At 33.2% G+C, this 26437-nt stretch overlaps 1 protein-coding gene across 2 annotated transcripts; it reads right to left on the bottom strand.

Annotated features, from left to right (window-relative positions):
- Positions 1–11147: 11147 nt before the first annotated feature.
- Twi (twist) lies at positions 11148–26200 on the bottom strand. 2 transcript variants are annotated; one of them, XM_087405676.1, is made up of 3 exons: positions 24676–26200; positions 16708–20329; positions 11148–13319 (listed from the first exon to the last, which is right to left on the bottom strand). In XM_087405676.1, the coding sequence occupies exons 1-2, from the start codon at positions 25955–25957 to the stop codon at positions 20196–20198; spliced, it is 1416 nt and encodes a 471-aa protein (XP_087261802.1). In that variant the 5' UTR covers positions 25958–26200; the 3' UTR covers positions 11148–13319; positions 16708–20195. The 2 variants fall into 2 exon arrangements, with proteins under 2 accessions (XP_087261802.1, XP_087261793.1); XM_087405667.1 differs by having other exon boundaries at positions 11148–13316.
- Positions 26201–26437: the final 237 nt, after the last annotated feature.

The raw sequence follows: 26437 nt of genomic DNA, 5'->3' as shown, positions 1-26437 counted from the left end.
ATTCTTTTTATTATAAAAGAATTTACTAAATCTTGATACGTATTTCTTTGAACAATACTAAGTAAATATTTACTTGCAAATAAATATTTACTCAATAAAAAATTAGTTAAATTAATGGTTTTGATATAAATAAATATATGTTTACAATCTAGTGAATATTTACTTAGAACTTTATTCAAACAAATTTTTTTAAATTAAATTTATTTTTTCAGTGTATAGACCACGCATCTTTAATTTTTTAATATTTTATTAAACATTTAATTATTAAATTATTTAAATATTTTGTTAAATATAATGTTTAATCGCATATTTATGTCATTAATATTATTAATTTATTGATTAAATTTTATTATATCTTAATACCTCGTTTTAATATCTGTCGACGCCCAGCTCCGCTTTTATCTGGCAGCCGATTCATCTTTCTTACGCCAGCGGCGAACCGGCCGGCACATGTCGCGAACGTGATGTTATTTTGTATCCCATCGTCGCGTCCGTATGATCCACTTTAATCCGTGAAAACATCCCGCAAAAGAAGCAAACAGCAATTTATTCGACCACGTAATAACAAGGAAGTCGGCCAGCCGCTTCACCATCGAGAAGCCGCATCTGTAATCTCCACCCTCAGCTGGAACACCCTTCCGCGTCGGTAACGCGTCCGCCCCCTTGACGTGTAAATCATTGACGGAGGCGCCAGGACACTCTCGGTTTCGCTCCGAATCCTGCGTAAATAAGATGCACGTGTCCGCGGCAGGATGTTAGGCACGTATAAGTATATCTGTGATATGCATTTATTAAGATCGCTTTTGGCGGTCGTTTCCAGAGTTGAGAAAATGGACAGCCGAAGTTATTGAACTAAGAGAGATAGATGCGGTGGTTATCGCATTTTCCCTGTAAATTTATGCATCTCAAAATAGAATGCGCTCTTCGAAGTGATTTCCAGAATAAAATATGTTTTATGGGAGAAATTAATTAAGAAAAATATCAAATTACTAGTACTCCGCTCGTATAAAACTTCTTGACGTTTTTGTCGTTTCGTAAAATTAATTCTCTGTTAGCGATTTGAAATTTTTATCCTTCGTCCACAGGGTTTTCAAACTTCAGTGCAAATTTTTATATTACTTCGGATTGCATAAAAATTTGAAAAAAGATTTTATGTTCTTGTGGAAGATTTACGTTATCATAGAATAATCAAAATAAGTTAATATCAGCCAAAAATTTTGATACTTAATTTATGAATATGTCCTGAAACAAATTGCAAATACAAAACAAATAATTTGACTTATAATGATTTTATGCAGCAAAAATTATATTTTCCTCTCTGCAGTTTTAGATTAATAACTTTTAAACGAATAAATGAATCCAAATAAATTTTCGCATGAATATTTATTATTTTTTGATCAATATATATTCAAAATTTGATAATTCTTAACGCTATTTTCCAATCAAATTTGCAAATAAATATTACAAAATGCGATTTTAAAATCAATTTCTAACAAAAAAATTAATTAACTTTTATTAACTTTTAAATCAATAAGAGAATTGTACTCAAATTTTATATACAGATATTCAAGCGTAATAATAGAATAATTTATATAGTTATTTATAATAGAAATTTTTATAGTTTTAACAATGTTTTGTAACCCAAACATTCTTAAAGTTTACACTGAAAAAAAGAGTCTAGTAATAGCTATCAAATGTTGAGTGAAATAATTTCAATCAAATGTCCGGTTAATATAACAAAAAGATTTTACTCTTAAATATTTAGAAATAGTAAGTATTATCAAACATAATAATATAGTATAACCAAGCGTTTGATAATAATTACTAAATATTTAGAAAAATAAAATTACTTTTCGTTACATTAACTAAAACATTTGAAATTATTTCATTCAATATTTGGTAGTTACTACCAAACTTTCTTCTCGGTGCAACATTGCTGGTGGAGGATTAATTTGCAACCGTCATGAGTTAGAATCGTGTCGAATCAAAGTTCGTGCGTCTCGAAGTGTTTACAAAATTTACATCACTGCTAAAATCGATAATCTGATTTTCAGTTCGGCCATAGCTTTTACACGCCCGTTTGATACCGGAAACGAAGAAAATGAGTACTTTCCCGCGAGGGTGATTTAGAGTGTCGTCAATCGGGCTGGAATGGTTCGTGGAATCATTTTACGCTCTCGGTCCCCAGTGGGTGGGACAAGACGCGATTTCAACAGGAAAGAAAAAAAAGAAGAAAGAGAGAGAGAGAGAGAGAGAGAAAAGGGAATGGGAACACGACCATTGAAAACCGTCTCTGGGATAATTAACTGTAGGGACGACCTCATTACGCGACTTAATGAGCTGCCAGCGACCGCATCGTGTCCATGTCGCGGTGCTGATACTTTTTCGAGTTTCGGGAGAACGGAGTGGAACGTCACGGTAAAAATTGCTTGTACCAATGATTTATTATGACTAAAAGCCGGCGCGACCTGATTTGTCAATTTAACAAGCCGCGCCTTGTCGCGTCTTGAAAAACGGGACAATTAGTCCAGAAAAATAAATAACAATTATAAATTTTCACGAGACATTGTGCACTTAATCTCGTATATAAAATGAGTAATAACTTTTTATGCCAAACGATTTTTATTTATATCCCCAGCAAATATTGCGCCAACTAACTAGTAATAACATATATGTAATATAATTTTCCATTCAACAAAATAACTGTAGTATAATACATATTGTAATGCATCGCAACAGTTATATGTATATTTTTGAGTGGAAAATTTTAATTAACACATTTTGTTACTATTAGTTGGTATTCACTGAGATCTAAATTTATTACTTATGAATTATAAATTTGCCGGACACGTTTGGGTGAAAATATCTATTTAAACAACTAATATATCATGTTGTGTCAGATTGCTAAAAGGAGTAGCACAAGTCTTTTACCCAAAGATACTAACAAAAAATTATGTATCATGTAAAAGTATACTAAGTATATGACATTTCCTACACATTTAAATATCATAGAGAAAAAACATAACAGCATGATAATGAACTTAAATTTTAGTCAACACTACACTGGAAAAAATGTCTGATTATAGTTACCAAATGTTGAGTGAAATAATTTCAATCAAATGTATTCAGATAATATATAATTAAACATAATTTTACATTTTTTTTTCACACAAATATTCAGTAAATATTAGGAAACGATATTACCAACGGTAATACTTACTAAATAATAAATATTTATAAAGATAAAATTATGTTCGGTTATATTACCTCTAAACATTTGGTTGAAATTATTGGACTCTAATTTTTTTGGGAGTAATGATGAAACTAATAGTCATATATTCATTTATTTTATTTCATATTCTATACATATTATATGTATATATCATTGTGCTCTGTACGAATATATGTATCATTCTGTATATATTTTATTTTTTTAATAAAGAAATTTTGGAGGATAATTCGCTTAAAACACAAGCATCAGCTTTCCATAGCGAATTTTTCACATTTCTATTTCCATCCATAACGTCTCTCAATCCACATGGTCACTTCATCGCGGATTCATACTGGAATTGGCACAATGATTCTCCAAGTACCTAATCACGTACCTTAGTCCATTGTAGAAAAGAGAAAGAGAATTATAATTCAGCCATGGAACGGTTTATTACCGGCGATAAAACTGAATAAATGCGCACTATCGAGAGAATTCGGTTCTATTCAGATATAAATACATATACATGCTGAGGAACGTATGCAAGGGGAATGCACGAACCGCGTGGCAGCCACTAACGACAGGCGATTCATCATCCCGGAGAAAACGAAAGGAGTGACAGAAATCGTGGTGATTCAGTAGGAAAAGACAGGGAACAGATGTTTATGCCGGCGACGTCGCCCGTAACACCTTCGGCCGCCATTCTCTTCTCCCGTCGAACGTCTATCCGTTAGTTACATGAATTTATATTATAATATTATAATACATAGTAAACAAATTATATATATAATCTGATTTTTAATTTTTCTCCAAATTGATAGTCGACCAATTAAACTTTATTTAAAAATGCCTCATCAAAATGTTGTATATACATGAAAAATAAGTAAATAAATACATATGATAAATGCAGTTTTTTCAAAAATTTCCGAAGAATCAGATTTATTAGCTTACAAGAAACTCAGAATAAGAAAATGAAAAGTAGATTATTATAATTATTATAATTGAAAAGTGAAATTAATGCTACTTTCGTTTTTTTTTTCATTATTAATATTATAGTTCAGAAAATAAGACACTTATCGCGATTTCTTTTCTTATCAAGACAACAGGAATCGGATTGGAACTGCGAGCGTGGAATGATTCAGCAGTAATGGAGAGCCTGACCTTTTCTCTTTCTCTCTCATGCATTTTCTTTTTTCATGGTGATCCTGGAAATCTGAGAAACCGCCTAAACTAAACATAGAGCGGACCCACCGCGCACCCAATGACGCTTTATTTACGAACGCGTGAGGTCGATGGAAATCCTTCCAGCGGCTCCAGACGCCGATTATACCAGAGTGAGCCGCTTTTACGAGTTCTGATGTTTAATGTCATCGCGTTACGTACGCTGCTGTTTTTTGTACCTTGCCATTGCGTATACACGCCGTTGTAGGTCGGATGACGGTACAAAACGCAGACGCATACGTGGAGCCTTATACTGCAGCAATAATCCCTTTGTTGCCCTTTGTGCCGGAAGAGACGAAGGTTCATTAAAGACAATGAAATAAATCATACTAAAAAATTTTAATCAACGCAATTAGATTAAGGAGATTAAGGAAATTAAATTAGCTTTAATGAAGAAACAACAGAAGTAATTTGTTTGAGAATATTCGCATAAGTACACTTAGGCCGATATTTATAGTTGGATTTTAAGACAATCTTAAGATGTCACAAATCAATATTAATATTTTAGATCATTACTTAAGACGATCTTGAAATAAGAACTGACTATGAATAATAAAAAACCGGCCTTAATTAATGATATTATATTCGGATTATTTAGAACTGATTTGATTATACTTTCCATACAAAGAATATAAAAATTTTAAAATATTTGAAAATTAAAAGAATTGAAAAGATTTTTCAATTTACATTTTCAACTTTTTTCTTAATTTAGTAAATACCAATTAATTAACAATAACATAACAATATTATAATTTCACGCTCAACAATAAATGTAACATAACACATATGCATAACAATTAAACGGTTAAATGTGAAATTATATTATTGATGTTATGTTATTGTTTATTAGAAAGGTTCCTTCAATAAGAATGAAAATTAGTCAAATCGAGATAAAAGATAAGAAATCTGAAAACATTCAGTTTACGATAGATTTGGAATTACGATAGAAACACAGAAAGAGTAGTGGCGAACACGAGTAACGATTACAAAATTGCTTGGTAATTCGACATTCTCGCTTCAGGCATCTCTGAATCCGAGGATACAGCGGCGAGAGGAGCCCAGCATTCCGATTGGAGCAGACGACGCGGGCGTATCGAGATGACACGGATGGACCAATGGCACCGCGCTGGGCGTCACTGTACGATTCCGTTAGCTTGCAATAATATTTGCACTGGCATGTCTATAATCCATTAGGGCCGCCGGCGTCGCCGAGCGGCGTTCGGTAAATTATTTATCAGCTCTTCCGTCCTCTTGTCCCCCTCGCTCACTCGTCTCCGTCTCATTCGCACGTAACCGCGGATGCATCTCCTTTCCACAATCGCTGGACCCTCCCCTTCCTTGATTTACGATACCGCCGGCACTTGTACGTTTTACGAGATGCGCTCGTTACGCATGTCTGACATCATGAGCGCTCAAGGCGAGAGATTTGCTGTCGCGTTAAATCCTCGCGTAATCGTCCATTTTACCCGCCACAATAAGCCGTGATAGCTGAAGGTCAATAATTTCCTGCGTCACCTCAAATCTCCGCATTAATGTCGCTTTAAACATTGCTTTTTAGGTCAGTCTTGTTTCCTGTAAAGCTAATTCTTGTTTCCTATAAATGACGATTTAAATAAACAATAATAAAAGATTGATAATAGAGAACTTCTAAATTATATTTAATTTTATGGATAGTTCAATAATTGCTCGATTTTTTCAAGTTTTCATATAATGAAATCTTTGAATGTTACTAAGTCGAAAATTCTTAGAAATCCTGAAAAATCTGAAAATTCTGAATAACTAGGATGACTCTCTTAAAAATATTTCAATATCTAAAATATATTTGAAATATTTGAACTTTTAATCCTTCGTGGTCACTTGAAATCCAGGGAACCCCAAGAAGGTACTGTATATTCTAAGGTTTTTTTTTTTTAAACGGGACTTTTATATGTATATATAATTATAAATTGTATATATATATATATATATATATATATAATATATTAGGTGTTGGAATTAATTCGTAGCGTTTTACAAGTGATGGGAAGTACTTTCATTAATGTATTTTTTAATGCTCATGTGAAATAAATAACATTCTTTCATTAAAAAACGCTACGAATTAATTCCAACACCTAATATATATATATACTATATATATAATATGTATATATTATATATATACTATATATATAAACTGCCATTTATTCAAAGTTTAAAATATCCCTTTTGCACCTTTAACCGCATAAAAGTTTCTTGGATGTCAGCTTTTTGCGATTTTTTTAAATATGTTAAAAATAAAAATTTTAAAAAGCCATTGTATTTCTATATTCTACAATGTTTAAAGTATGTTCAGTAATTTTTGTGATTTTAAGGGCTCCTACGAGGCGTTTTCGATTGCGACGCTACAAAGTAGCTCGTTTGTATAGGAATCCTAAAGTTTTTATAAATTTATAGAAATACTTTACTTAATGGAATTGCGTACTTTTAAAATACAATTCAGAAATAAACACAATGTGATTGGAATAACGTTTAAATTTTACTTTTCTTGAGTTTTAACATCATTTTCGTTAAATATTGAATAGGTTTTAGCCGTCGCTCGTTATTCTTTAAAAAGTTATTAACAGTCAAAGTTAATAATTATTTTTCTGCTTTACATGAAGAGTCAGATAACTTTAGACAGGGAGAGAGGTATGAAGTGGACGAATTCAAGGAATACAACTTTCCACGCGACTTTCACCTCATCTCCCCCTTAATATAAATAAATAATATTAATTTTAATTTAAATGTTTAATTCAAATCAAATAAGCAGAAACGAAACTTCATGTCTCTTAATTGAAACTTTCAATCAATACAATAATGTTTACATTTTAATGAAAAATTTCATGTTTCGCTCTCTCTCTCTCTCTCTCTCTCTCTCTTTCTTTCTCTCTTCTCATTGACCTTTTTTAAACAGTTTCTCTGAATATTTTCTTTAACATAATCGCTATTTCGTATTTAATAATATATCGCGACTGTGTGGATATAATGGAATTCCAGAAAGATTAGACAAGAATTGGGTGTGAAAATATTTTTTTAAAATAAGCGATTCTATTGTACAATGCCAATAGATGGTTGTGATCAAGCTTCTAAGATTGAAATATAAGAGTGATAATAATAGCAAAGGGTCATTTATACCATCAGCACGACATATGGAATGAAGAAGATCGCTTAAAATGGGAAAACGATAATGACTTGATATGGCGATATTTCGACAAAATAGACTTATACAAAGAAAAATGTAAATTTTGTGACAGTTTCTTTCATCAAGTATAAATACTACTTATAAGGGCGCATCTATGAATCCATAGTCAAGAAATAAAAGAAATAAAAATACTGTACGAAAAAAATTGTGGATAAATCTCTATCGCAATATTTTGAAATTAAGAAAGAATTTAATGTATGTTGTAAACATTGCAATCTTAAAATAAGCATATTTTACGGAATACATCCTTTAAGGTACACATTTATTTTCAAAAATATGTAATTCGAAGTATCAACTTGAAGATAATAACATGAACAGAATGGGACAATAATCTATACTCGAAGAAAATACAGGCACAAGTTCCCATCACGACATAAATAAGCAAACTCCTCGACATCAAGATCAACAAAGATAACTGTTATGTAATAAAAATATTAACTTTTTTTTCTTAAGTTATTAATATATTATGTATACTTTTAATATGTTACAAATGTATTATATTACTTAATTTACTTCAACATTTCGCAATCGATATGAAATACTTAAGCTGCAATAATCGCAGCAATTACACTATTGGCATATTTTATAGCAACACAGAAATAAATGACTTAAAATCTCAATATCAATATCATGTAAATGAATATTTGAGATTTAATGTAGAAATTGTAGGTAATAATGTATACAGAACGATGTAACAATCTGCAGCTGCAAAAAATTTGGCTACAAGTTATCATCGTGAAAGTAAATCTCGGCAAATACTTGGAAATCAAGAAGATCAACAGAAGTAAATAAAACTAATATCAATATATTTTATTCTTTTAATTATTAGTATATTCTTATAAGCAATTAAAGCAACAAAATTGAACATTTAATGATTAATTATATTTATAATTTTGAGTCAAACATTTAACAAATATGATTTGAATGTTATATTTATGAACAAATTAAATAATATTAACTAATGAATATATATCAAGTTCTGAAGGAAGTAATAAGGATGTCATAATACAATTCCTTGCTCACAATGTTTCGGGTGTAAGTTCTCCTAATGACAGTACAAACTGGCAAGCTCTTGGATATCAAATAGATCAACAGAGGTATGTGCTACTAATTTAATGTATCAATTGTTACTAATATCAAAATCCGTGACTGAAAGTTCTATAAAAAAGGTCTCGAAAGATTTAATTGTCAATGTCTGCACGTTACAAATAGATATTCAAAATTTCAAGAAAGGACTAACGTTAAAGAGTAAATAAAAAATAAGAAATAAAATAATATAATATAATGTATATAGAAAAAAATCTGTATATATACCTATAACCGTATATAATGTGTATATAAATAAAAAAATAATATAATGTATATAGAATGATGCATCAATCAGACTATAATATTGTAAAGATGTTAATATTTTATTTTTTTAAAGTTATTAATATATTATGCAAAATAAAAATAACATTACAAAATTAATATTTAAAGATATGATACACTAAATTTTAAAAATTTTACTTACATATTTTTAATGTTATATAATCAAATCATATAAAATTGTTTATATTTAAATCATGTTCTGTTAATTCAAATGTACCATTACATACAGGATGTCCCCTTTTAATTACCGCAGAAAATATAATTACAGCATATTTCAAAAAACATATTTCAAAAAATATGAAAAATACGTAACATTTTAAACCAAAGCATAATTTGAAAATGGACAAATAATATGCCTGGGAAAAAATGTTTTATATATAATTATATAAAATTATATATAAAAAATATATTTTGCATTGTAATGTACACTGTTAAAAAAATAGAAATTTACTTCCTTTACATGTAATGGAAGCAAATTTCAAGCAGGTACATTAAAAATATTTAATAATGTTGTTAATGAAAATGAAGTTGTAAGTAACTTAATTACATTAAATTTCATGTAAATCTACATAAAATTTAATGAAAAATGTACTAAACTCCGTAAAATTTTATGAAAAGTACACTAAATTTCATGTACATGTATACAAATATTTTCAGTTGCAAATACATTTTTAATTTAGTATCATAAAATTGAATTTAATTTATGTAATTTAAATATGTAGTGTAAGTAAAAATTAAATTTCATGACATTTTTAACAGTGTAAAGCAATATGATGATTAAGGCAACTTTCTTATAAAGACATTTACAGGCTGTGTTTCATTAGAATTGATTATGAATTAATAGAGTATCGTTAAAGATTTGAATTTTGTTTATATCAATTTTACAAATTTAGTAATATATTTTAATGTTATTATAAAACTAATGTAACTGAAACATCTCAAATATCGTATTTGTATTTGTTTGAAAGTTGATATGTATAATTGTAATATGGTTAACGAAAAAGGAACACATTTTAATTAAGAAGATATATTTTCAAAAGACCTTATTTATTTAATTAGAGATATGTATCACTTATTATAACAACCTGTCTTGTCTTTTCTTTTTTTTTTATTAACTTATCTTTTTTAACATTAAACGTTTTCGAAAAGAATGAATTTTTTAGCGTAACAATATTTTATAATAATTATTAAATATCTTAATATTCGCAATGTCTTCACACTTGAAATTACGCTTATTCTTACTTTCTGATTTAAGTTTATGAGCCCAGTTTACAAGTAATAGTGTTCAATATTCATTCTTATTTTTTATTTAGAAGTAAAAACGATAAAATTGAACGTAAATCTTTTAACTTTAATATCTTATAGTACGATGAAATTAATAAGTCATTAAAATATACTAAATATGAAAAGTAATAATGAAATAAAATTTATATTTTTATGACTTCATTTTTTTTTTAATGCATCATTAAGGGCTCTTACAAACGAGCTAATGTTCCTATAAAAAATGTTCCTATTATTATACGAACATTAAGACGAGCGACTTTGTAACACCACAATCGAAAGCGTTGAGCCATTTATACGGAACTAAGTATATTCTGTGATGTTACAGAGAAACGAACAAGTGTCTCCGCGACACTTTTCTTCGTAACTTCGTACGTGTTGGCGTTTTCGATTGTGGCGCGACGAAGTCGCTCATTTGCAGGAACCCTAAAAAACAAAAGCTGTAAATACGACAATCAATTAACATGTTGGGCATTTTGCCCCCTGTGTGACCAATATAAAATTTTCAGGTGTGATTATGAAGGGCTAAAAGCATTAATATTACTTATGTAGATCAAAATGTAATGATGCAAAATGTGTTAAATAAAGAAAAAATTTTTTTAAACACTCAAAAGACTTTTAAGCTTACAGACATTTTTAATATTTAAAATATGACTCGAAATTTTTATCGTGTATTTTGATTCGTCATTTAAGGAAAAACCGTTGAAAAATAAACGAAAATTTATATCAATACTCTATCAAGAAATTATTATGTAATCCGTAATTAATCGCCTTTAGAACGTCCTGTGTAAGATAAAAAAGTAGGTTAAAGTAGTTATTTGAAAAAGATAGAAATACATATGTATATACTTATTCACTGTTCCTTTATTATTTGTTGTTGTTGCTTAGTTTCTTATAACTTCTTTCTATATTTCTGTAATAATCGCAACAGTATAAAAATATTGTACATTAAAAATGCGCGAGCGAGAAAGTCGCTCGGATAAATAAGCAAAATACAAATAGCATCGAGTCAAGGGAATGGATAGTGAGATGTCGTTTCGCTTAAAGTCTTCGTTAAAAATCGCAAGATTATTTACAAAGCGCTTATCTACGATCGTGTTACATGGTATGTAACGCGTATATACAGAAGCAGGGAAAGATGTATATTACATTTGGTGCGGAAGGTTCATCGTGCTTCTCAAATAAAATTAAAAATGCATTCAAATCGCAAAATCGGAACAAGATTTCAAGTTTCTTTTTTTTCATTTAGAGAGAATTTGTTTAATCTCCGATTTAAAAAGTTTCTGGTCTTCAAACTTTACTTAATGCGATAATTTCTTGAGAGAGAAACGACAAACTTTTCGCATCAATCGTGATAATGCGTGATACACAGCACTCGCCGGTTCGCGTCGATATACCACAGGATGAATAAATTATTGCATTTATCCGGCCACGTGGTGTCAGTTCCACGAATCGTAAGAAAACATACGTTCGAACTGAACCGTAGAAGAGAGCCTACATGAATTCACAGCATTCTTATTTTGCAACGAAAATAAATGTAACTGCTTATGTAACGTCGCAACGCAAATAAATGTATATCTCTATATTACAGCAAAGAGCTGCGTGATACGAACGAGCCAGGCGGGATCGCTTCCTTCCTTCCTTTCTCGTAATGTCGTAAATTATAGCTCTGTGTTACATTCGTATTTAAAATATATACTAAGTAATAGTTTTGTGCACCTTTGTCGAGCGACTGAATACGGTTTTTGTACAAATCAGTCGCGGCGGTCATTTTGCGAGACCTTCGAGAAACAGAGTCACTGTTACTCCGAATCTCTGAATCTTGTCGCTTACGCAGATAAGAGATGTGGTCTACATATTATATTTTTCGTCGCTTTATCACGCTTGTTATATTTCAACATGTATTCCGTTTCGTATTAACCGGAGATTCGGCAAACGAAAACCGTGGTAGAGCTGAGGAAAATCTCGAGAAATAATAAAACGGCTGATTTGTACAAATCTCTAATTCGTTTGGCAAAGCTACACAAGACTGTTATCCGAATAATAGTCTTTCCTCAGAGAAAGACAGTTAAATTGATACAATCAGCAGTAGTCCATTACTAATACAAGTACATGGAACCATTGTCTGGAAGCTACGCGCGGAGCCTTTTCTCGATATAATTAAATCTATATAAGCAGTTTCTTTAAATTATCCCTTCTTCCTTTTAAACGACATCTTTCTCGTACTAATAATACTACACGAAATTATTACTTGAAAACTAGGCTGCCTCGAGGCAGTTAAACACAATAGCGATAAGTTTCTTTAAACTTTAAATCCTTTTCTTTCTTTTAAGTAATTATATTCATATATTGGGTTTGGTTTAAAAAGTATCCGCGGTTTTTTTCATTCAAAAATTGAACAAAAAACCGCGGATACTTTTTAAATGACCTAATATTTAAAAAAAAAATACAAGACACATCTGGAATTATTCCCGCGGAAAATCGAAAATCTTTGCAATCGCCGGTGCGATGATGTCAATCACATCCTCGACGATTGGATCCTCAAAACATTGTTTTGTAGATACATGGTGAACATTTTGTCAGCGCCCTGACAGATGAGTCTTCGCTCGTTCGCTCGCTCGCTCGCTCGTGAAAATTATTTTTGGGGATACCAGCAATGATATACCAACGCGAGAGAAACGGTGTTTGAGAGAGCTCTTTCGGATTGTCCTTGGATCCATGCGTCGCTGCACGGCTCTCGTTGTCTAAGGCTCCCGCGAAGCGAAGCAGCTGTCATGGTCATTCTCGTTTTTCTTTTGCCGCCGCCACGTCACGGATACATAGGATGCAGTCGGAGAAGCCGGGACTGTCCCGAGGGAACCATCAGGGAAACGTTCGAAAAATTGTCGGGCTTGATCGAGTTGGCAGAATCTCGAATGGATGCTCTCTCAGAAAATTAAGATCGAAAGTCTCTCTCAGCCTCTCAACATTTTGTTTGTTAAAGCTGCAAAGTTCCGACTTCTCGAATGGAGTAATCTGCTGAATAAATCAGTGAATTATAATTCCGGATATACGGATTATTCAACGACTGCAAGATGGATTTTTAACGGTCAACTCCGGTCTTAGATCGGGCGACGTTCGTCCCGTCGACGAGGACGGACGCATCAGGTTTGTTTTTGCAGCTCTGCGAGGAGCGTCATCGAACGGGGGTGCCCGAAAAGACCCTGCCGGAGGAGCCAAGGGACGCCGAACGTCTCGGATGTGTCTTGGCTAATTGAATTCAAAGAGATTTATGGTCGGCACCGGGACATTGCGCGACGAATAAAAAGTAAGGCACGGAGGAGAGTAGCGCGGTTAGACTCGCTGTCGAGATTCTCTCAGGACTGTCGCTGGCCGAAACGTAGATAAATGTTTTTACCGGGCCAATTAACGTTAGCGGAATAGCGAAGAGACCCGGCCGGTGCTAATCGCGCGAACTCCGGACTAGCGTTCGCTAGATCTCAGTTAATCGTGGAACGTAGGAAGAAAAAGGAGACGCGGAAGATACGCGAATGAGATAACAATATTAATGACAATTTGGCGAACTCGTGATATTTCTTCGCCCGTAATATCATATATTTCGCGATCACCTCATAATTCGTATTGTTATCTTGTATTAACATATTTTTAAAGCTGTTTCGCGACTAAAAATATCGCCATTGACAGAAAAATGACACAAATAAAAAATTAGCATTAGGATTGCAATGTTGGAATTTAAAAAGATTCATGATACAGTTTTAAAGGAGACATATAATAAAATTAAACGCATATAATTAAAAAATTAATATTAGTTGACCGAATTTGGAAAATAATTTGACATAATTTTAAAAAATGTATAATATATAGTTACACACACACACACACACACATACACACACACACATATATATATATATATATACACACATATAACTGAAAGTAAAAATTAGTATTAGTCATTCGAATTTGGAAAATTCATGACACAATTTTTAGGAATAGAATTGAATACATATAATTGAAAGTAAAAAATTAACATTAGATGCAATGTTCAAATTTGAAAAACTGATGATAAATATGATTTAAAAAAATGTATCTATTTGAATATATACAATTAAAAGTATAGCACAGAAAGATAGTGAAGATAGATACATTCACCGCTCCCAATTACAATTTCGTATCAATTCAGAATTTAAAAAATATACTGAAAAGTTGTACCAATTTTGAAATATGTTACTTTTCTATCAACGATATATTATCAACTCAGAAACGTTACGATAATTAGAAAAATACTAAATATTTTCTAATGCGACGCGAAAGTCTCGTTTATATGAGATCCGCTCGACCGAATCGCCTCTTTCTCTGCCTCTCGGTCGCAAGATTTTTTTTTTCGCGAAGATTCACTGTCGCGATAAGGCTCGAGGGAACGCGGGAAAAGAAAGGAAGACGGCTCTTCGATGCGGCGCGTCTTCGTTAAGCGGTTTAAAACGCGGCCGAAAGTTTGCTTTGACCGGTTTAAAATAACTAACGCCATTCGGAATATTCACGGTGCGGCCGCGCGAGTACCGGAGCCACGCCGCGGTTGTTTTATATGTGTTACGCGACGAGGGAGCCCCGACTGTCATCTCGAGAGAAAAAAATAATATTGTGCCCGACCGATGGGCGCCGAAATGCTCATTAATTCTTCTTTCCTATTTCTTTAGGGAACTATTAAATCGCCGTGGATGTGCGATTGGCATCTCATAGACGAACACGCACTGACCAAAAAATCGTTCATTCCATTAAATTTTTAATCTTTATTTCTTTCAATGAATAATGTATGTACTTAAGTCGAACATATTATTAGGTGCGCAACTAAGTTCTCGCTGTTATTTTCATGCAAATGCTATCAAAATAACAGCGAGAACTTAGTTGCGCACCTAATATATTTGACTATACATACATACAATACATTCTCCAACGAAAGAAATAAAGACGAACTAAATTAATTTAATCGAATAAACATTTTTTTCTCAGTGTGACAATTATTCATTAAATGTCCTTTTCAATGAAACCTTTTATTTAAGGAGATATATTTCATTCGTTCAAAGTATTTTCATCATAAGATAAAGATGTCGATAAAGCCTGAAGATTTTCGGAAACTTATGCATTGAAAGTAGTTATATTTCGCCCCGCGCGGATTATTGGAATATAATTTAAAATGTTTTACGTCCGAATAAAACGAGAGGTACTCGCGGCGTTCAGTCGCGGGGTTTACTCGAGACGGTTTATCGACGAAAATTCGCGGCGAGAGCGCTCGCGAGGGCGAGCTTATGAGACTCGATAAATCGTCACGCAGAGATTGTTTGGACAGACCGGGTAAACGCTCGTAAATCCACCGTTAACGGGCTGCAACGCGCTCTCGAGAGGTAGTCAAAACGGAAAATGGACGCGGGGGAATCCCGACGATGATCGACCGGTCCATCGTCGCGAACAAAATTGTTCCGAGAGCAAAATCGACGGCTTCGTTCTGCGGATTCGGGAAAAGAAGTTTGGCCAAGTTACTTGCGTCAAGCCTACAATTGCGTAAGCGTAGTTGTAAGAATTCACCAATCGCAGCCGAATACGAGAAGAATATTCGATTGTGATTGGTCAATTCTTGTAACTACAACCACTCACACAACCACTTACTATACTTACGCAATTGTAAAATAGGCTTGAAGCCGTGATTAAATTAGAAATTGAAGTTGGATTGGAATTTATCCAATCAAAGCAAAAGTCACTAAATTTGAGACTAGTTTTCTTTTTTCCGATTGGTTAAATTCCAATCATTGCAAATCCAAGTATATAAAAAGTGACTACAGTATATATATATATATATATATATATATATATATATATCATCAACTTTTTGTATAAAAATAACACTATTATTATACGTTTAAAATATGTAAATCTATTTTTTAATGCAAAAGATATAGTGTATTATTTTTACACGGAAAACCAATATCATACATATATTATAGTCACTTTTTACATACATAAATTTGCAGCGATCTCAATCTCAATCTCAATCTCTAGTCTGATCACAGCTTAATAGCAGTTGGAGATTATTGAATATTCCAAAGAGGAGAAAACAGAAGGTGGGGAGGGGAGATTACAAGATGTAATTTCGCTGATTGATGCAGATGCGTAACGCATGGCGTGGGCTAATAAGCGCGTGCTTTTGCGGCCGCCACCGTCGGCCGTATCGGCGTCCGAGTTGTCGCACTGTTAATAGTCCGACGAGAAGACGTGAATTATTGGCCTACCACGAGCGAGCGAGCGAGCGAGCGAACGATGCCGCGTCGCTGAGAATCAGCCGGGACAGAATTAACCGCGTCGTGAATTGGGTTTCAAAGACTGCGCCGGAAAGAGATGCGCGTGTTATTACCTCGCAAAACCAATCCGCGGGACAATAATCCATCGCGTGCGAGATCATCCCATCGAGAGTTGGCTCTCCTGATCTTCAAATCGCACCCTTGGCGCGAATCAATTTCCTTTCTTTAAATCAAGCTGTACGGCAAAATGAATTAACGAGCGAGCGTTCGAATTTCATCTCTTTCTCAAGTTGCTTTCAATTCACACACATACACACAGGAATCACAGAGTGCCTCGGATCTACCGTGCTTCATATCGTAAACCTTCATTCTGAAAATAATGGATCCCGTAAAAAGAAACTAAGCGAGAGTCTGAGAGTGTAATGCTGCAGGGACATTTTAATCGTACGTGGTATTTTTGATATCGAGTGGCTTATTGGATTTCAATGATTTCAAATAGAATCTTTATTATGTGTGGAATAAACGTGAAAATATATTTTGAATAAAAGTTTCACAGTTTCGGAAAGAAAATATAAAGTATCTTGTAAATTATTCATTTTTCCTTTTTTAATATCTTTGTAGATATATTTGAAATTTATAATTATGTATACATTTTTTTTAAACAATTATGTGTTTTGTTTACATCACCTAATTTATCTTATTATTCTGTACGTAAATAAGCATCAAATTAGGTCATTAAAAAATGAATATTTTTTGAAATATTTTATATCTCAAAATAATTAAAAAAGACAAAATAAAAAAGTATAAAATTTCTCGTAAGCTTTTATTACTTTTTTCAAAAATTTTTAACTTTTTTTATATTTTCGTGAAATAAACTCGTAAAATAAACTATTGATTGTTACTTTTATTCTAATACTTTCAAAAGTTATACGGACGAGACTCAACTGTTCACTAATTGTGTAGATAGCGAAATTATAAGACCACTGTTTTGTCTTAAGTTTTAATTTGTCTATGATAATAATGATATCGTTATTGCTAATAATGATATCGTTATATAATAATGATTATCGTTATAATGATATCGTCATTGCACAGCTTTTTTATCATATGTAAAAAATCTGCGCAGTGACAATAGCTCTTTCATGTTGCTTGCACTTTTCACTTAGCATCTTCGTTTTCTCTCTCTTTAATATCCGAATATATGTTTATCTCATTTTAAACAAAGAAATTTTTTGAGATTTTAAGCAACGCGAACGGACCTATTGTAACGATATTGTTACTGCCATTAAAAGTTACAGAATGTGGGCTAAAGTCGCCGATATTAGTGAATGTAGTTTTATATAACGCCTGAAATTTATTTGCAGTATGGATTTCCGACAAAGAAATACTTTTTTTATTAGCATTGCTACTTATTGTTAATCGTAAAAATTGAATCACTTTAGTGCACTTTGTTTCCATTACTTTTAATGATTGAATTCGTGTACCATGTATAAGAATGCCAGCTATAAGAATGATAGAAGATATCTAACAATACACCGACGATGTAAACATTTTATAATAAACATCTTCTATATAAAGAATTTATTTCGTATATTTCCTCGCGGCTGTGAAACTTTTGTTTAAAATTTTTCAGTAATTTCGTGTATAATAAAAATATCTTACAATTAGATTATTAAATATTCCATTCGATATATCATTTTCCTTTGGTAAATTCATTTTTTTGGTAAAAATTTTTTGGTAAAAATTCTTTGGTAAAAATTCTTTGATAAAAATTCATTGGTGAAAATTCATTAGTAAAAATAATTTACTTAATGTAAACAGTAATGTGTTTAACATGCTTTGGCATAAAAAAATAAATTTATAACCAATATGTACATATCTACACATACGCACACAATTTTTATATTAACAATTAATATTTTTATATCATTTATATATCAGTGGCAGAAGGTCACCACTCTGATAAGAGACAACGAACTTAAAAAAATATACAAGATGTTCTGGAAATTGTGTAGGAAGGAAGTTTTCTTCATCTCTTCAAAACGAATCGAAAATATAGAAAATATACAAAATTTTTTTTATAGATATTTTCAATAATTTTTCAATTAATGAAATGAATACATTTTCGTAACTTATTTTAATATACCAAATCTAGACTGACATACAAATTGTGTTTTAATATTCACTGTATTTACTGATGTTGAAAATCTATAATGCACATAATGTATACTGTTGATTTTCAATATTAAATTATGAACAAAAATTCATAGCGCTATTTCATTTGTATTATGTCTACATATTTTTTTTTGCAATTGTATTGACAATTATATAATATAATTAACAATTGTATTATATAATTTTTAATTGGCAATTATATTCGATAGTAAAATTTTAGCTTTAAAAATCTGTTTTTTTAATTGTAGTACACGCACGCGCGATGATTTTTAACGGAGTTGTCAGTAACTAAAAACCAAAATGCTTCTTTTATTTAATCTGCGATAACAGGAATAAAAAATCTTAGGAATATAAAAAAACAATTTTGTAGAAAAAACTTTAAGTTTTCATGTTAAAACATTAAAAATTTTTGCAAGATTGTTTTGAGCACGGATCACAAAGTGAGAATAAAATTTTCCACCTTATTCAACTTATAGTTTTCTATATACAAAAATTACCAAATTCATAGAAACAAAAAAAATAATAGATCTTTTAAAAGTTCAGATTTTAAGCTTTAAAATGTTCCATCTTATCATATTCATTAAATAGTTGCTCCATTTGCACAGAAATGAAATTAAATCTAAAGTGAGTTGAATATACTCAGATTAATGACGTCATAATCTGCTTACTTTGGTAAAAAATTATCACATAACAACGCAGAACTTCACTTTTAAAGTGAGTTTACGAGAATCACTAAAGCACACGGTCTCGATCTTGTGAAGATTATAGACAAAAAGTTAAATCTCACTTATCAAAATGCAAAAGAAACGCGCATTCAACTGAGTTTTATGACGTCACAAGTGAGAAATATCTGAGAATCGGTGTAAATGGAAAGCAACTAATATCATCGGTTTTTTTCCCGCGAAGAAGACGACCGACGTCATTGATGCTGGTTAGTAAGTGCCTCTTGTTTGATTTCTACCGATAATTCGTATTTAAATTCCATTCGAGATGATCGTAGATTTTTCTTAAACGAGATCATGTCGCCGATTTTTTTTTTAAATTTAAATTTTCTTTATTTTTAAGTTGCTTGAATTTTAAAGTTCGTAGCGTTACGAACTTTTGTTTCCAATACTAATAGTAAATGAAGGAATGCAATTATAACAAAAATAACAATGTAGTCAGATTTAGTGAATCCTAACAGATTTTGTGGCGTTTACTCTATGTTTTCGATTTACTTTTACAGAAGAATCATCTCTTTGTATTACAATTTCTAGAACATCCTGTATTTAATTGTGTGTGCGCGTGTGTTCGCAAGCAGGTATAGATCCTTTCTCTCAAGAGGAACAAAATATTCTGAAATTAGATTCAAGAATGTTCCCGATTTCTCACCATCTTACCTCACTAAATTTTTATTCGTAATTATCCTAGCCTTATAGTCTATAGCCTACGTATTAGAGCTCCAATCGCCTTCCATTCTCCAGACGCTAAACGCATACGACAGTCTCTCATGTGCCATGTAATTACTCGGTGACGCCGCGATCTCCTTCGTAGCCAAAATCGCACTCCGGGTGCCCTTCTCTGAAACAGATATTTTTCATCTCTCGTTATTCAATGCACATACAATCGTATACCATCTTCTTTAAGACAATTAAAAGAATGTAATCATCATTTAATATAATTGCAATCTGATACATCGAGTTTTTTTCTTCCTTAGAAGGTCGAAGAAAATGAAAGAAAGCTTATATTATTGAATTTTACTTATTTGTTTCATGATAGGGAAACCTTCCTGTTTATCCAGTAGTTTCGACTTCCACATTATAAATATAACAAAATTTTTTTTTATCTTTTTTATATTTCTTCAACATTTATTTCGTTTCTGGGAAGATCCACCATTATTCTTTCGGCAAAGTTTTATTTCGACAAAGAGATATAAGAGTGAAGACTGAGGAGAAGAGCAGACGAAAGAAATCGAAGGGAAAGAAGAGACCGAAGGGGATCGTTACGATAATTCTGTCTGCATATAATGCCAGCGCTACAAAATAAAAGGGAAGCGGCTGTATCGCGCTAGGAGAAAACTTCGAGGAGAAGAGGCTGAATAAAAGAAAGTACGGAGTATATATATTTCCGTCTCGCAAAATTCGTGTCGCGGGAACCGGGAACGACGAGCCAATCGGCGCCGACATCAAGTCGTTAAGCCTGGGTATCGTTAGTCACGCCGAGTTACAAGTGCGTGCCCGCTATTCTGCGTGCACCGGGTGGTTTACGTCGCTCGGCTGAGATAAGGATGAACCGGGGAAGATTTGTGACTACGATGATCCGGATAAAGTTTCAGCCATTCAGCCATTCATTCGAGATGCCGTCGTTCGCGATTTATTTCGAGTCGATTTCTACTTCGCTCATCTGTAATTATACAGCCTTGGCTATTTGAGTATAAAGCAAATAGCCAAGGCTATATAATTACAGATAATATTTATTTTTATGATAATTTTAAAATTTATTATCTTTCTTTTAGCTTTTATTAGTGTCAGTACCCTTTTGAAGGAATATATTGAGATATCTTCAATTTATTCCTTCAGTGTATTCCTTCAAAAAGATATTGGCGCTAATAAAAGCTAAAAGAAAGATAATAAAATTATTATCAAAATAAATCTTATTTTTCAATAAAACTGTTTTTTTAATTTAATTATGAGAAATAAGTTTATTTTCGATCAAAGCGGATTTTAGTGCTTCAATATTTCAGAGTTTATATACATATTCCAATATTCTGTAAATTTTTTTCGGTTTTAAAACTCAATCATAAATAGAACCAAAATAGTAGTATTAATCATCGGTTTAATACAAATTATAATTGATTCTTAATTCCTTTTTTATTTAAATAGAGCGTTTACGATCACAATTTTTGGGGATGCTTTATACTTATAGTCAAGACTGTAACTCTTATACAGATATCTTTCTACTTTTTAAACAATTACTTCAATTTATGAATTTTCAGATTTACGACCAGTATAAGCTAAAAGTAGGAAAAAAAATGAAGAATAAATTAAACCGAGATTAAATTTAATCTACATTTGGTGGAAACGGGTATTAATTTACTTTTTACGCCTTGTAATTATTTATATTCAGAATGTATGGTTAGTAATACAAATCATTATTACTAAAAAAAGGGGAAAAAATATATTTATGCCCATTTCTATCACTATTATAAATTAACTTTAATTTTGGTTTAACTTACTTTTTATCTTTTTCTAGTTTTAAGAAAAAGAATAAAGAGTAACTAAAGTAATATTGCTAGAAATGGAAATATTAGTATCATATGATATTATTCGATTATTATTCACAACCGAAATCTCATCATAATCCTGTCGTAAGAGAAAGATATCTGCATATAGAGATTAACAGGTTTTAATAAATTATTATGATTTATTACAATTTTTTGTCTTTTTATTACTGAAACATATATTTCACATGTTTATGCTTCCGAGTTGTTAATGTCATCATAGAACGTTGTCCCGAGCTATGATTCGAGTATCCACAATTTCGAGTGACGGTAGGAGAGCCGTCGCGTTAAATGTCGCGTTTGTTTGTTATTCCGAACGTTAAAAATCAAACGGCCCGTACGAGGAATTTAATCCTCGCTGGTCCATAAATATTATGAGAACAGTGAATCGCGTACGCGCGTAATACATGAGAGCAAGCTCCTTCAGTGAGGCACTTTAGTAACGACGGCGTGAGTGCTCGTCGCGGGCTCGTCGTTCCGATCTCGTGTAAATTACGAGAAAAAATCCTCCGAGACGGCAGTCTGTTTAATTAACTGGGAGCCACCCGACTCGCTATAAACACGTACCTACCACCCTGCGGAGAAGGTGCCGACGGAGACAATCCTCGGGCGTCTTTCTAAACAACGTGACAACGTGTAGCGGTAGCGTAGCTTCGTAGCATACTTTTTGTACAAGAAGAGAAAAGAGCAAGATGGAAAGAATAGTTTTGCTGAAGTATCTACAGATAGAAAAATACATACTGTATACAAGTAATATCTACTTGTTTCAAATATTTCAAAAAAATTTATATATCCACAAATTTATCACAGATTCATTATAAATATCAAATTTATTCAAAATGTAGGTATTCTAAATCCTGTGAGTTTAATATTTCAATCAAGATAATTGAATTAAAGCAAATTCGATTTGTTTATTATATAAAATTATACTACTTTGATTAATTTTATAATATTCTTGAAAAAAAAAAATAAATTTTTGTTTTACATAATAATAATACGTTTTTATATATCAAAATTTCTGAAAAGAATATTTTATTATAAAAAAAATTCTTTGTTAAAATAACTGTTATTAAAAAAAAGAAAGTAAATTGAGTAATCACTTTTCTTAGCAATAAAATAATAATAAAATGATATTTTTCTGTATGTAAAAATTTAATTAGATATAGATCTGAAAATAATTTTATTAGACTATCAAAATAATTGTTGAACGCTGAAAATGATTGCTAGCATATCAAAATTTTTTTAAACACTTTTCATTATGCTTGAGCGTTCTTCATAATTATTTTGATAGTCCAACGAAGTTATTTTCAGATCTGCATCTAATTAAATTTTTATATATGTACTCCAGCAAAACCATTTTTTTCATATACTAAAAGAATAAAACATAATCCAATGTCTTAATACGTCGGCACCAAATGATCTCTTATTTTTAATTTTTCATCTCCATACATCTCTCTCTCATTACATTTATTTATGTATTAAACATTACGCACGTATTTCTATGTAGCGAAGTGGAGAAAGATTGATGAAACTATTGGCTACATTCAGTGAAGAAAACTGCTTAACAACTATTGCAAAATTCTTCACTATGATTGTGATTTATACACTTAGATTCATAAGGAACCAAAGGCAGGAATCAGTCGTATTAAGGAATTTTACAACAATAGCAAAGCTGCTTTTTCTGCTGATGAACGCAATCATTAAGAAGTATACGTACAGTTTGAGTGTAGATCCGGCTATAAAAAGTATTGTATGAATGCAAAAGTCGTATCTTTTTTACAGTCATAAATGTATTCAGAAACTAAATCACGTGCAAAACCCATTCTTTATATAAATTATACATATATTATATATATATTAGAGATCATGATTTTGAACGTACATCAGAGATACATGTGTATTTAGATATACGTGAAAAAGATCACTAATATAATACATACATATATAGACATAAATTTAAAAAAATTTTTGTACACTTGTGAAACTTTAACAATAAGTTTTTACAAGACATAGTTAACATTATGTTTTATCAAAATTCTTACTCAGATTTCAATATGTAAAAAATAAATAAAATATAGTCCAGTTTTTATTTAAAAACTTATCGTTAAAGATTTCACAGGTGTACAAGAATTTTTTCAGATTTTTATGTAGAATCATAAAAAATATATGCTGTTTCTTTCAACGGCCCAGAGTATAAACTGATCGAAAATTTCGAGATTGTGCAGGAGGAATATATATTCACTCAACACAGTTCTCTAAAAGACTTAGGAACATTCTCAAGATGTTCATCGGAGAAATATGTTGCGTGGATATAACTAATAGAAATAATTAGTTAAATCATCGTCAATAGCACTACTCAATCGACGTCGATTAATCATTTCTGACTGAGAAAAAGAAGAAAAGAGAGAGCACACTAAATCGACGTTTTGCTTCATAGATAGCGACATTTGTGCTTGCAAACATGATTGGAAACAAATCAAAACATAACGTGTTTTGAAGCGAGAGAATGAACACTTCTCGGGTATTTCTTTCAAATCTTCTGTATCGACTCGTACAACGTTTAATCCTCGAACGGATTTACATCTCGAAACATCTATATACGCGTCCTCACCACCTACATATCACCCGCTACACTCATCGAAATTACCTGCGTTCTCGCCGCACTCGGCGTTTTCAGTGTTGGTCTTGAGCACGTGGAACAAGAAGTCGATGTATCTAGCGGCGAGCTTGAGCGTTTGGATCTTGCTGAGCTTGTCACTCGGTAGAGTCGGTATAATCTTCCTAAGCGCGGAGAACGCCTCATTCAAGCTTTGCGTCCGCTGACGTTCACGGACATTCGCCATCGCCCTTTGATTCTGAATCTCCTGGTCGTTCTTGCGACGCACCTTCGTCCGCGTCGTCGAGGCTGTCGTGGCCTCGCTGTCGGACTCGTTGCTGTTGCAACAACCGTTGCTGCTGCTGCTGCTGCTGTTATTGTTGCCGCTATGCCGCCTCTTCCTCCTGACAGCCGTTCTGATGCCACCCTCTCTGTCCCCGTAGCCCTTCGTCGTCGATGACGATGGCTCGGTCACATGGCCGAGCTCTGCGGCCTGTTCACAGCCGTATCTCGCGACATGATCGACCATCCCTTCCTCGATCGCGTCCGATTTGTACTCCGTAACGTCCACATGATGATAAGATCCCGCCTGACCCTGTACCGATTGAACTGAACTGGGGGCACCCATCTCGTCAGCGCCACTGGGTGAGTACACGCTCTGCGAAGACGGTGTCAGGCACAAACTCTGTTGCTCGTGGTCCCTACTGTAATCCGACAGAAACTCGGACGAGTTGTCCGTTGAGTGGAGCGGCCGGTCAAACTCCAGCTGAAAGTCTCGCACGATTTTACTATCCTGGAGATGATGAGGATGATGATGATGATGATATCGCGATTCGTCCGGATTCTTGAACATCATATGAGACAATTCGGTGTATTCTACTGCGACCTGGTTATGCTGATGATGATAACCGGACGATAGAGCATGATGTTGATGCTGTTGCTGTTGCTGATGATCCGGTGGACCACTCAAGTCCATCAGATGCGACACGGGTGGCGTAAAACGACCGTATCGCGTCACCGAGGAATTGCCGTTGGGATTGCCGTCGCCGCCGCGTGGCACCGTGCCGATGACACAGGTGCCGTCGTTGCCACCCTGGATCCCATTGCTGTGCAAAATATAGTAACCCGGCTGTGCTGTCACGCACTGGGATGCCGGCGTCGGCACCGGCGGCGGTTGCGGTACCGTCGCCGCACCGCGCATACCTCCGTTCGTTTTATCAACACATTGGACACCGTTGAAGGTCCGCGCGCGAACTGAAGACACGAGATGTTGGTAATTCCCAGTCTGCTGCCAGGTACGAAGCGCGGAGCCACCGCGATTGTTGACACCCATCCACTGTTCAGTAAACGCCAATACGCGCGAGCCACGTATCAGCGCGAGGCATGTGTTGATATCGCGAATGATCCGCACGATCGATCGCTTGATTTGTCGATTCAATCAGGCAGCCCGCGCGCGCGAATAGGAATCACGCGAACAAAATCTCCGATCGCGCGAGAATCGACCAAGTTCGACGAAGAAGAAAATCCCCCCGAAGACGTACGATCCTCGTATGCGTTTGTCGCTTAGTCACGTCGCACAGCAACGTCTTTCTCCCCACTTTCTTTCTTTCTTTCTCTCTCTCTCTCTTTCTCTCTCTCTCTCTCTCTTTTTCTCTTTCTCGCTCACATCTTTGAATGTTACTAACAGTCTGAAGAAGAGAGCCTCCAGTGCGATCGCTCATCGTGTCACGCCGAAGGAACGCCTTCAGCGACGAGTATGACTGGTCCCCGACTATCACTTTGTCTCCACCCACGGAGAAGAGGAGGACGAAGT

Source organism: Acromyrmex echinatior, chromosome 1, assembly GCF_024713525.1.
Source record: "Acromyrmex echinatior isolate Ae372 chromosome 1, ASM2471352v2, whole genome shotgun sequence".
Lineage (NCBI taxonomy): Eukaryota > Metazoa > Arthropoda > Insecta > Hymenoptera > Formicidae > Acromyrmex > Acromyrmex echinatior.
Note: the sequence above shows the minus strand (reverse complement) of the source record. Positions and strands in the feature narration are given on the sequence as shown.

Coding starts and splice junctions, on each gene's coding strand:
- Twi (XM_087405676.1), bottom strand. CDS start 25,957: ATGGGTGTCAACAATCGCGGTGGCTCCGCGCTTCGTACCTGGCAGCAG. Junction 20,330..24,675: donor CGAGTGCGGCGAGAACGCAG/GTAATTTCGATG, acceptor TATCTGTTTCAG/AGAAGGGCACCCGGAGTGCG.